We start from the raw sequence: 12,613 nt of genomic DNA on the forward strand, positions 1-12,613 counted from the left end.
AAATGTTTTCAGCTAGGGGGCGCTAAAGGGGTATAAAATAACATCCGTCCTGCAGACTCTTTAGTATAGGTAGTGTAGTGTACAAGGTAGCTGTATTGTCTAGGGTTGGAGCGATCGGGATCGGAAAAGATCGGATCCCGATCGGCGATCGAGCAAATTCAACGATCGGGATCGGCTGGAAAATTATCGGAAATCGGATTTTAAAATCGATCCTGAAATCTCAAGATCGGCTCAGTATTGTCCATTGCAGTCTATGGAGGTGCTGGTTCTCCTTAGGGAGACTGAACACCAGGCAGTGACTTCTGGGAAAATGATGCAAATTATCTGTACTCTTTATTGCCACCTATAGGTACAAGCTTGTATGTACAAAGTGATTATCTCTCACTTCACTTTCCTGGCGAGAAGTTAGTCCATTTACAAGTTTACAAAGCAAAGTACTTAAAGTAAACAGCTTAATAGTGATGAAAGATCTGTCAACAGCATCTTGCTGATGGTTTCCAGATAGAAATTTTTTTTTCCATGTTTTAATTATCTAAAAATAAGCTAAAATAATGTAAAACAGCAAAGCTGCAGGATTAGGCCGAAGACAACTTGTAAAATGACAACAGATCTGTCGACAGCAACTTGTTGATGGTTTCCAGGTAGCACCAAAACTTATTTCGGTTTTATCTTGTAAGCACAAACTGGAAAGGAATGATAAATAGTGATAAAAGATCTGCCAAAGGCAATTTTTTGACAGTTTCCAGAGAGAAACTTATATTCACTTTCTATTGATGTAAAAACAAGCTAAAATAATTGATATTACTAAATCCATGCAAAATTGTAAGTTCTAGGCAATAGATCTGTCAACAGCAACTTGTTGATGGTTTCCAGGTAGCAATAGATTTGTTTAGCTTTTTATCTTGTAAATAAGTTGGAAAATAAGTGAAAAAGATGTTGTGTTGCAACTTGGAAACCATCAACAGGAAGGAGCATTGCTACTGCTGTTGACTTTTTTTTATATTTTTTTCACTAATTTCTGAGAACAGAGAAAGCAACTTAACCCTGTATTGGACAACATTTTGAAAGTAATGTATTAAAAGTCGACAACTTACTAAGGATATGAATCCATCAACAGCAACTTGTTGATGGTTTCCAAGTAAACATACCGTAATATTCTATCTTGTTAACATATCGAAACAAAATAAAAATAACATAAAACCAACAAAATCAGTATCTAGGCCTACATACTAAAAATAAAAGAGCATAATGGTGATAATAGATCTATTAACAGCAACTTTTTGATGGTTTCCCCGTTGCAACAACCTGTTCATCTTCTTACATGGTAAAATCCAGCTAGAGAATAAGTGAAAACAGCAAAACTGTACAAAGATACTGATTCTAGGACAAAAGATACTGATAACGGGTCCATCAACAGCAGCTTGCTGATTGTTTCCAGGTAGTAACATACTTTTTTATTTTTCTATCATGTAAAAATTAGTTGGAGAATAAATGAAAACATCAAAACTGCACAAAGGTGCCGGATCGACGCCAATGATAATGCGGTCCAAAAAATTACTTAATGGTGGAAACACATCCATCAACAGCAACTTGTTGATGGTTTCCAGGTAGTAACATTTTCTTTATATTCTTATCATATAAAAACAAGATGGAAAATAAATGTAAACAACTAAACTGTGCAGAGATGGAGGATCTAAGACGATGTTACATGAAGGTGCAGCCTGAGATGTGAGTGCTGACTCGTAGATAAAAACATCCCAGGCCCGTGTCACAGGATGTACCTGTCACATGTCTGTATTAATAATGTAAGCCAACAGCTGGAAGCGCAACGCAGTCACTGCCTCAGGCTGTTATAATATGTATATTACAGGCTGCGTATAGTGCAACGACTGCCATAAATAACAACCGGAGTCACATAGTACTAAGGGGCGCCAGAGGTACCAAGGAGGCCGCGTCTATGGGGACTACACCATGATATACTGGATGTAATCTGCAGTAGATCTGGGATGGATTTCACCAAAAAATATACAAATATCTGGGAAATACACTTATAGGATTCTGTAATATACACCAATGCTGCAAACTTCAGAGCTGAATACAGGATTGCAGCTCTGGAGTATAATACAGGATGTAACTCAGGATCAGTACAGGATAAGTAATGTAATGTATGTACACAGTGACTGCACCAGCAGAATAGTGAGCGCAGCTCTGGAGTATAATACAGGATAAGTAATGAAATGTATGTACACAGTGACTGTACCGGCAGAATAGTGAGCGCAGCTCTGGAGTATAATACAGGATAAGTAATGTAATGTATGTACACAGTGACTGCACGGGCAGAATAGTGAGCGCAGCTCTGGAGTATAATACAGGATAAGTAATGTAATGTATGTACACAGTGACTGCACCAGCAGAATAGTGAGCGCAGCTCTGGAGTATAATACAGGATAAGTAATGTAATGTATGTACACAGTGACTGTACCAGCAGAATAGTGAGCGCAGCTCTGGAGTATAATACAGGATAAGTAATGTAATGTATGTACACAGTGACTGCACCGGCAGAATAGTGAGCGCAGCTCTGCAGTATAATACAGGATAAGTAATGTAATGTATGTACACAGTGACTGTACCGGCAGAATAGTGAGCGCAGCTCTGGAGTATAATACAGGATAAGTAATGTAATGTATGTACACAGTGACTGTACCGGCAGAATAGTGAGCGCAGCTCTGGAGTATAATACAGGATAAGTAATGTAATGTATGTACACAGTGACTGTACCGGCAGAATAGTGAGCGCAGCTCTGGAGTATAATACAGGATAAGTAATGTAATGTATGTACACAGTGACTGTACCGGCAGAATAGTGAGCGCAGCTCTGGAGTATAATACAGGATAAGTAATGTAATGTATGTACACAGTGACTGCACCAGCAGAATAGTGAGCGCAGCTCTGGAGTATAATACAGGATAAGTAATGTAATGTATGTACACAGTGACTGTACCAGCAGAATAGTGAGCGCAGCTCTGGAGTATAATACAGGATAGGTAATGTAATGTATGTACACAGTGACTGTACAAGCAGAATAGTGAGCACAGCTCTGGAGTATAATACAGGATAAGTAATGTAATGTATGTACACAGTGACTGTACCAGCAGAATAGTGAGCGCAGCTCTGGAGTATAATACAGGATAAGTAATGTAATGTATGTACACAGTGACTGTACCAGCAGAATAGTGAGCGCAGCTCTGGAGTATAATACAGGATAAGTAATGTAATGTATGTACACAGTGACTGTACCAGCAGAATAGTGAGCGCAGCTCTGGAGTATAATACAGGATAAGTAATGTAATGTATGTACACAGTGACTGTACCAGCAGAATAGTGAGCGCAGCTCTGGAGTATAATACAGGATAAGTAATGCAATGTATGTACACAGTGACTGCACCAGCAGAATAGTGAGCGCAGCTCTGCAGTATAATACAGGATAAGTAATGTAATGTATGTACACAGTGACTGCACCAGCAGAATAGTGAACGCAGCTCTGGAGTATAATACAGGATAAGTAATGTAATGTATGTACACAGTGACTGCACCAGCAGAATAGTGAGCGCAGCTCTGCAGTATAATACAGGATAAGTAATGTAATGTATGTACACAGTGACTGCGCCAGCAGAATAGTGAGCGCAGCTCTGGAGTATAATACAGGATAAGTAATGTAATGTATGTACACAGTGACTGCGCCAGCAGAATAGTGAGCACAGCTCTGGAGTATAATACAGGATAAGTAATGTAATGTATGTACACAGTGACTGTACCAGCAGAATAGTGAGCGCAGCTCTGGAGTATAATACAGGATAAGTAATAGAGATACCGATGGTCAATTTGTCTTCTGCCTCTGTACACTTTCTGACAACAGTAGATCAGTGAGGGTGTTGGGTGTCGGAGTCTTTACCCATTCAGGTTTGATAATATTTCCTATAGATGCGCCCTCACTACCTGACCTTGGAGTTCTCCTTTAATACTATCTCTGACACTTTACCAGTCTCCATATCTCCCCTCAGTAGTGTTCATGTAGCTCCGGGTCTGCTCTGCGCTGTCTGCTCCCTCCCGGGCCCCGTCTTACCTTATGCACATGGAATTTTTTGGTGTAAAGTATTACTTTTATGACTATAATAAAAAGAAAATTGTGCCATTATCTCGCCTTCCACATTCTTCCTCCAAGATTCTCTTCTTTCTCAGAAGATTTCAGTCACGTTCAGTAGTCTGACAGAGGATGAGGGAATCACCTGGCGCTGGGTGAGATATAAAGGGAAACCTGAGACCCCAACATCATAAGAGCAGGAAATGAGACAATCTGCAAAGTGAATTTCCACCTGATATATAAGAATTTTGGTTCACTCAGCTTTCTATAGATCCTGAAAACATATAAATAGAAAACACTATGGTCAGTTATAAGGATAATACACACAGTGATGTCACAGTACAGAGATAATACACACAGTGATGTCACAGAACAGGATAATACACACAGTGATGTCACAGTACAGGATAATACACACAGTGATGTCACAGTACAGAGGTAATACACACAGTGATGTCACAGTACAGGATAATACACACAGTGATGTCACAGTACAGGATAATACACACAGTGATGTCACAGTACAGGATAATACACACAGTGATGTCACAGTACAGGATAATACACACAGTGATGTCACAGTACAGAGATAATACACACAGTGATGTCACAGTACAGGGATAATACACACAGTGATGTCACAGTACAGGATAATACACACAGTGATGTCACAGTACAGAGATAATACACACAGTGATGTCACAGTACAGGGATAATACACACAGTGATGTCACAGTACAGGATAATACACACAGTGATGTCACAGTAGAGAGATAATACACACAGTGATGTCACAGTACAGGATAATACACACAGTGATGTCACAGTACAGGATAATACACACAGTGATGTTACAGTACAGGATAGTACACACAGTGATGTCACAGTACAGGATAATACACACAGTGATGTCACAGTACAGGATAATACACACAGTGATGTCACAGTAGAGAGATAATACACACAGTGATGTCACAGTACAGGATAATACACACAGTGATGTCACAGTACAGGATAGTACACACAGTGATGTCACAGTACAGGATAATACACACAGTGATGTCACAGTACAGGATAATACACACAGTGATGTCACAGTACAGGGATAATACACACAGTGATGTCACAGTACAGGATAATACACACAGTGATGTCACAGTACAGAGATAATACACACAGTGATGTCACAGTACAGGATAATACACACAGTGATGTCACAGTACAGGATAATACACACAGTGATGTCACAGTACAGGGATAATACATACAGTGATGTCACAGTACAGGATAATACACACAGTGATGTCACAGTACAGGATAATACACACAGTGATGTCACAGTACAGGATAATACACACAGTGATGTCACAGTACAGATATAATACACACAGTGATGTCACAGTACAGAGATAATACACACAGTGATGTCACAGTACAGGGATAATACACACAGTGATGTCACAGTACAGGATAATACACACTGATGTCACAGTACAGAGATAATACACACAGTGATGTCACAGTACAGGATAATACACACAGTGATGTCACAGTACAGAGATAATACACACAGTGATGTCACAGTACAGGATAATACACACAGTGATGTCACAGTACAGAGATAATACACACAGTGATGTCACAGTACAGGATAATACACACAGTGATGTCACAGTACAGAGATAATACACACAGTGATGTCACAGTACAGGATAATACACACAGTGATGTCACAGTACAGAGATAATACACACAGTGATGTCACAGTACAGGATAATACACACAGTGATGTCACAGTACAGAGATAATACACACAGTGATGTCACAGTACAGGATAGTACACACAGTGATGTCACAGTACAGGATAATACACACAGTGATGTCACAGTAGAGAGATAATACACACAGTGATGTCACAGTACAGGATAATACACACAGTGATGTCACAGTACAGGATAGTACACACAGTGATGTCACAGTACAGGATAATACACACAGTGATGTCACAGTACAGGATAATACACACAGTGATGTCACAGTACAGGGATAATACACACAGTGATGTCACAGTACAGGATAATACACACAGTGATGTCACAGTACAGAGATAATACACACAGTGATGTCACAGTACAGGATAATACACACAGTGATGTCACAGTACAGGATAATACACACAGTGATGTCACAGTACAGGGATAATACATACAGTGATGTCACAGTACAGGATAATACACACAGTGATGTCACAGTACAGGATAATACACACAGTGATGTCACAGTACAGGATAATACACACAGTGATGTCACAGTACAGATATAATACACACAGTGATGTCACAGTACAGAGATAATACACACAGTGATGTCACAGTACAGGGATAATACACACAGTGATGTCACAGTACAGGATAATACACACTGATGTCACAGTACAGAGATAATACACACAGTGATGTCACAGTACAGGATAATACACACAGTGATGTCACAGTACAGAGATAATACAAACAGTGATGTCACAGTACAGGATAATACACACAGTGATGTCACAGTACAGAGATAATACACACAGTGATGTCACAGTACAGGATAATACACACAGTGATGTCACAGTACAGAGATAATACACACAGTGATGTCACAGTACAGGATAATACACACAGTGATGTCACAGTACAGAGATAATACACACAGTGATGTCACAGTACAGGATAATACATGTTGAGCTTGAAAAAGTGCTACCAGCACGAAACGTCTGTTGCTCTCCTCTCCCAGGCGTGCCTCCTCCCGTATTGTATTTTATATGGATATTAGAAATATTTATATACTCTTCCATCGGTGAGTGCCCGGCTTTTTCTATTTTCTGGACTGTATATGGACTTTTTACTTGCTGTGAGCCCCACCAGTGAAGTATATGGATTATACCCCTGTCCTCCCATAGTTTGTAGTCTTGGTATTTCCTCCAGGAAATGTCGGATTCCTCAGTGCACCTCGTCCTGCCATCTCCTCCACCTGCAGAAGGATATGGGCGGCCGCTCTATAATGTGTGAATCGTGTGCAGTATCCCCCACTGGGCTGGTGCAACGAGACCCATAAAGTGACCTTCCTCAGTAATCATATACACTCACCGGCCACTTTATTAGGTACACCATGCTAGTAACGGGTTGGACCCCCTTTTGCCTTCAGAACTGCCTCAATTCTTCGTGGCATAGATACAACAAGGTGCTGGAAGCATTCCTCAGAGATTTTGGTCCATATTGACATGATGGCATCACACAGTTGCCGCAGATTTGTCGGCTGCACATCCATGATGCGAATCTCCCGTTCCACCACATCCCAAAGATGCTCCTCTATAGGATTGAGATCTGGTGACTGTGGAGGCCATTGGAGTACAGTGAACTCATTGTCATGTTCAAGAAACCAGTCTGAGATGATTCCAGCTTTATGACATGGCATTGCATTATCCTGCTGTAAGTAGCCATCAGATGTTGGGTACATTGTGGTCATAAAGGGATGGACATGGTCAGCAACAATACTCAGGTAGGCTTTGGCATTGCAACGATGCTCAATTGGTACCAAGGGGCCCAAAGAGTGCCAAGAAAATATTCCCCACACCATGACACCACCACCACCAGCCTGAACCGTTACCGATACAAGGCAGGATGGATCCATGCTTTCATGTTGTTGACGCCAAATTCTGACCCTACCATCCGAATGTCGCAGCAGAAATCGAGACTCATCAGACCAGGCAACGTTTTTCCAATCTTCAATTGTCCAATTTCGATGAGCTTGTGCAAATTGTAGCCTCAGTTTCCTGTTCTTAGCTGAAAGGAGTGGCACCCGGTGTGGTCTTCTGCTGCTGTAGCCCATCTGCCTCAAAGTTGGACGTACTGTGCGGCGTTCAGAGATGCTCTTCTGGCTACCTTGGTTGTAACGGGTGGCTATTTGAGTCACTGTTGCCTTTCTATCAGCTCGAACCAGTCTGGCCATTCTCCTCTGACCTCTGGCATCAACAACGCATTTCCGCCCACAGAACTGCCGCTCACTGGATGTTTTTTTCTTTTTCGGACCATTCTCTGTAAACCCTAGAGATGGTTGTGCGTGAAAATCCCAGGAGATCAGCAATTTCTGAAATACTCAGACCAGCCCTTCTGGCACCAACAACCATGCCACGTTCAAAGGCACTCAAATCACCTTTCTTCCCCCCCATACTGATGCTCGGTTTGAACTGCAGGAGATTGTCTTGACCATGTCTACATGCCTAAATGCACTGAGTTGCCGCCATGTGATTGGCTGATTAGAAATTAAGTGTTAACGAGCAGTTGGACAGGTGTACCTAATAAAGTGGCCGGTGAGTGTATGTTACAGGGGTTCCCCTTTAGATGGCGCCAATCCAATGCCCTGTGCCAGGTTGACTGACATTAAGATAAAATCACACGGTTCTCTGCTCCAGACTTCTTCATCCACCCAAAGTAAACACAGGTTATGTACCATGAGGTCATATGTATGCAGATCTTCTGGGTTAAAGGGGAACACTAACCCAAATCATTGGGGTATATATAGGTTTTAAATTATTGGGTAGCCGCTATATTGGGTAAATTAGACCTCAGATGACGCGAGCCTTACATTCAATTATGATCCAAATTCACTTATATTTTTCCAGATCCTTCAAGCCAGACTTTGTCCTGATCCGACAGCACGCGTACAGCATGACGCCTGGAGAAGATTTCCGCAGCCTGATCATGGGGCTGCAGTATGGAGGGGTCCCGAGTGTCAACTCTCTGTACTCCATCTACAACTTCTGCAGCAAACCCTGGGTGGTGAGTGTGTACTGTGTCTATAAAAATATGTCAGCAATAATTGCACCCGTTATGTATATAGATCTGCATAGAAACTGGATCCTGAGATACATCCTGTATTATACTCCAGAGCTGCGCTCACTATTCTGCTGGTACAGTCACTGTGTACATACATTACATTACTTATCCTGTATTATACTCCAGAGCTGCGCTCGCTATTCTGCTGCTACAGTCACTGTGTACATACATTACATTACTTATCCTGTATTATACTCCAGAGCTGCGCTCACTATTCTGCTGGTGCAGTCGCTGTGTACATACATTACATTATCCTGTATTATACTCCAGAGCTGCACTCACTATTCAGCTGGTACAGTCACTGTGTACATACATTACATTACTTATCCTGTATTATACTCCAGAGCTGCGCTCGCTATTCTGCTGCTACAGTCACTGTGTACATACATTACATTACTTATCCTGTATTATACTCCAGAGCTGCGCTCACTATTCTGCTGGTACAGTCACTGTGTACATACATTACATTACTTATCCTGTATTATACTCCAGAGCTGCGCTCACTATTCTGCTGGTACAGTCACTGTGTACATACATTACATTACTTATCCTGTATTATACTCCAGAGCTGCGCTCACTATTCTGCTGGTGCAGTCACTGTGTACATACATTACATTACTTATCCTGTATTATACTCCAGAGCTGCACTCACTATTCTGCTGGTACAGTCACTGTGTACATACATTACATTACTTATCCTGTATTATACTCCAGAGCTGCGCTCGCTATTCTGCTGGTGCAGTCACTGTGTACATACATTACATTACTTATCCTGTATTATACTCCAGAGCTGCGCTCACTATTCTGCTGGTACAGTCACTGTGTACATACATTACATTACTTATCCTGTATTATACTCCAGAGCTGCGCTCATTATTCTGCTGGTGCAGTCACTGTGTACATACATTACATTACTTATCCTGTATTATACTCCAGAGCTGCGCTCACTATTCTGCTGGTGCAGTCACTGTGTACATACATTACATTACTTATCCTGTATTATACTCCAGAGCTGCGCTCACTATTCTGCTGGTACAGTCACTGTGTACATACATTACATTACTTATCCTGTATTATACTCCAGAGCTGCGCTCACTATTCTGCTGGTGCAGTCACTGTGTACATACATTACATTACTTATCCTGTATTATACTCCAGAGCTCGCTCACTATTCTGCTGCTACAGTCACTGTGTACATACATTACATTACTTATCCTGTATTATACTCCAGAGCTGCGCTCACTATTCTGCTGGTGCAGTCGCTGTGTACATACATTACATTATCCTGTATTATACTCCAGAGCTGCACTCACTATTCAGCTGGTACAGTCACTGTGTACATACATTACATTACTTATCCTGTATTATACTCCAGAGCTGCGCTCGCTATTCTGCTGCTACAGTCACTGTGTACATACATTACATTACTTATCCTGTATTATACTCCAGAGCTGCGCTCACTATTCTGCTGGTACAGTCACTGTGTACATACATTACATTACTTATCCTGTATTATACTCCAGAGCTGCGCTCACTATTCTGCTGGTACAGTCACTGTGTACATACATTACATTACTTATCCTGTATTATACTCCAGAGCTGCGCTCACTATTCTGCTGGTGCAGTCACTGTGTACATACATTACATTACTTATCCTGTATTATACTCCAGAGCTGCACTCACTATTCTGCTGGTACAGTCACTGTGTACATACATTACATTACTTATCCTGTATTATACTCCAGAGCTGCGCTCGCTATTCTGCTGGTGCAGTCACTGTGTACATACATTACATTACTTATCCTGTATTATACTCCAGAGCTGCGCTCACTATTCTGCTGGTACAGTCACTGTGTACATACATTACATTACTTATCCTGTATTATACTCCAGAGCTGCGCTCATTATTCTGCTGGTGCAGTCACTGTGTACATACATTACATTACTTATCCTGTATTATACTCCAGAGCTGCGCTCACTATTCTGCTGGTGCAGTCACTGTGTACATACATTACATTACTTATCCTGTATTATACTCCAGAGCTGCGCTCACTATTCTGCTGGTACAGTCACTGTGTACATACATTACATTACTTATCCTGTATTATACCCCAGAGCTGCACTCACTATTCTGCTGGTGCAGTCACTTTGTACATACATTACATTATTACCCAGCTTTATGACAACATATAACTTTCCTTTGGGGACTCTGGATGACGGTTGAATCCAGGTCAGAAGATTTGGGCTCTGTGTGACAGGGACGAGGGAATCAGACACATCCAGAGTCTCCGGACTGATCCCTGATGCAGAATGTTGATAACAGACAAATCCCACTCGGCAGACATAACAAGCTCTTGTTTTTCTTCCGCCTGTCACGCTCCGGCCTTGCTGTGATGCTGGCAGCCATGTTTTCTCTTTGCCCGCTTGCCAAGAATAATGAGCCAGGTTTGTGTCCTGTGTTATTGGTAAAATGAGACTGACGGAGGACGGAGGACATGGGCATGATGGGGTCAGGCATGTCAGTGGTTAATAAGAGAGGTCGGGTCCGTCACAATTAGAAGCGGCAGCTCCTTGTAGAAGTAGCAGAGATGACTTTGTCATTTGATAGAAGATATGATCTTACATCAGACACACAAATAGCTGAATGACGAGTTTAGCTCTGCTGCATCTATAGTTTGTAATGTATTTACAGATATAGCAGAGCTCTCTCATCTTGATTCCTTCTTTCCCTATGATACGGTTTCCCTCATTTTGCTTGTATTTCCCATCATGCAGAGGTAGAAGGGTGGAGTCTCATCACTCTCCTAGGCCCCAGTGTATCCCTATGTGATGTAGTTTTAACCCATTTCCCCTTTTCTTGCTTCTGATAGCTTTCTTACTGTCATATTAAGAGGAGGAGGCAGGGGAAAACAATATGAAGCTGCATCTCATATGATACAGTGAACATTCTGCACAAAGCACTCACAGGTAGCAGAAGCATGTTGTGTGAGTCACGAAAAAGGACTGTGAAGCTGCTACATATAGGATATACTGGAGATTCTACACAGACATAGGCAGCAAAGGCATGCAATGTGAGTCAGAGGAAAGAGCTGTGTATAATAGGATACACTGTAGATTCTGCACAAAGCGCTCACAGATAGTATGCACAGGCACTGCAAGTCAAGGAAATAGCAAAGTGATAGGATACACAAAACAATCACAGATAGTAGAGGTAGGTAGTGTGATGCAGGTACAGCAATTTAAATCTGCGTCTCATATGATACACTGAAGATTCTGCTCGCTGCACACACAGATAGTAAAGACAGGCAGGAGTTAGGAAAGAGCACTGTGTAGCTGTATCTCATAGAATACACTGAGGATTCTCCATAAACACTCATAGATATCAGAGGCAGGCTGTGTGAGCCAATGGAAAAAGTTGTGTAACTGCTAGTAATAGAATACAGTGCAGATTCTGCACAAAGCACTCACAGATAGTATGGACAAGCACTTTGAGTCAGAGAAGAGCAGAGTGAAGCTTCATCTTATAGGACACACTGAAATTCTACATAAAGCACTCACAAATAGCAGAGGTAGGCAGTGTGAGGTCGGGATGT

The 12,613-nt window shown here is 41.6% G+C and overlaps 1 protein-coding gene across 1 annotated transcript in view; it reads left to right on the forward strand.

Moving 5' to 3' along the window:
- Positions 1-12,613, forward strand: part of SYN3 (synapsin III) — a 159,761-nt gene that overhangs the window by 51,316 nt on the left and 95,832 nt on the right. The window contains exon 5 of the mRNA XM_075275357.1: positions 8,807-8,963. Coding sequence (XP_075131458.1) covers positions 8,807-8,963 — 157 coding nt within the window. The remainder of the gene's footprint in view (positions 1-8,806; positions 8,964-12,613) is intronic.

Source organism: Leptodactylus fuscus, chromosome 5 (genome assembly GCF_031893055.1).
Source record: "Leptodactylus fuscus isolate aLepFus1 chromosome 5, aLepFus1.hap2, whole genome shotgun sequence".
Taxonomy (NCBI): Eukaryota; Metazoa; Chordata; class Amphibia; order Anura; family Leptodactylidae; genus Leptodactylus; species Leptodactylus fuscus.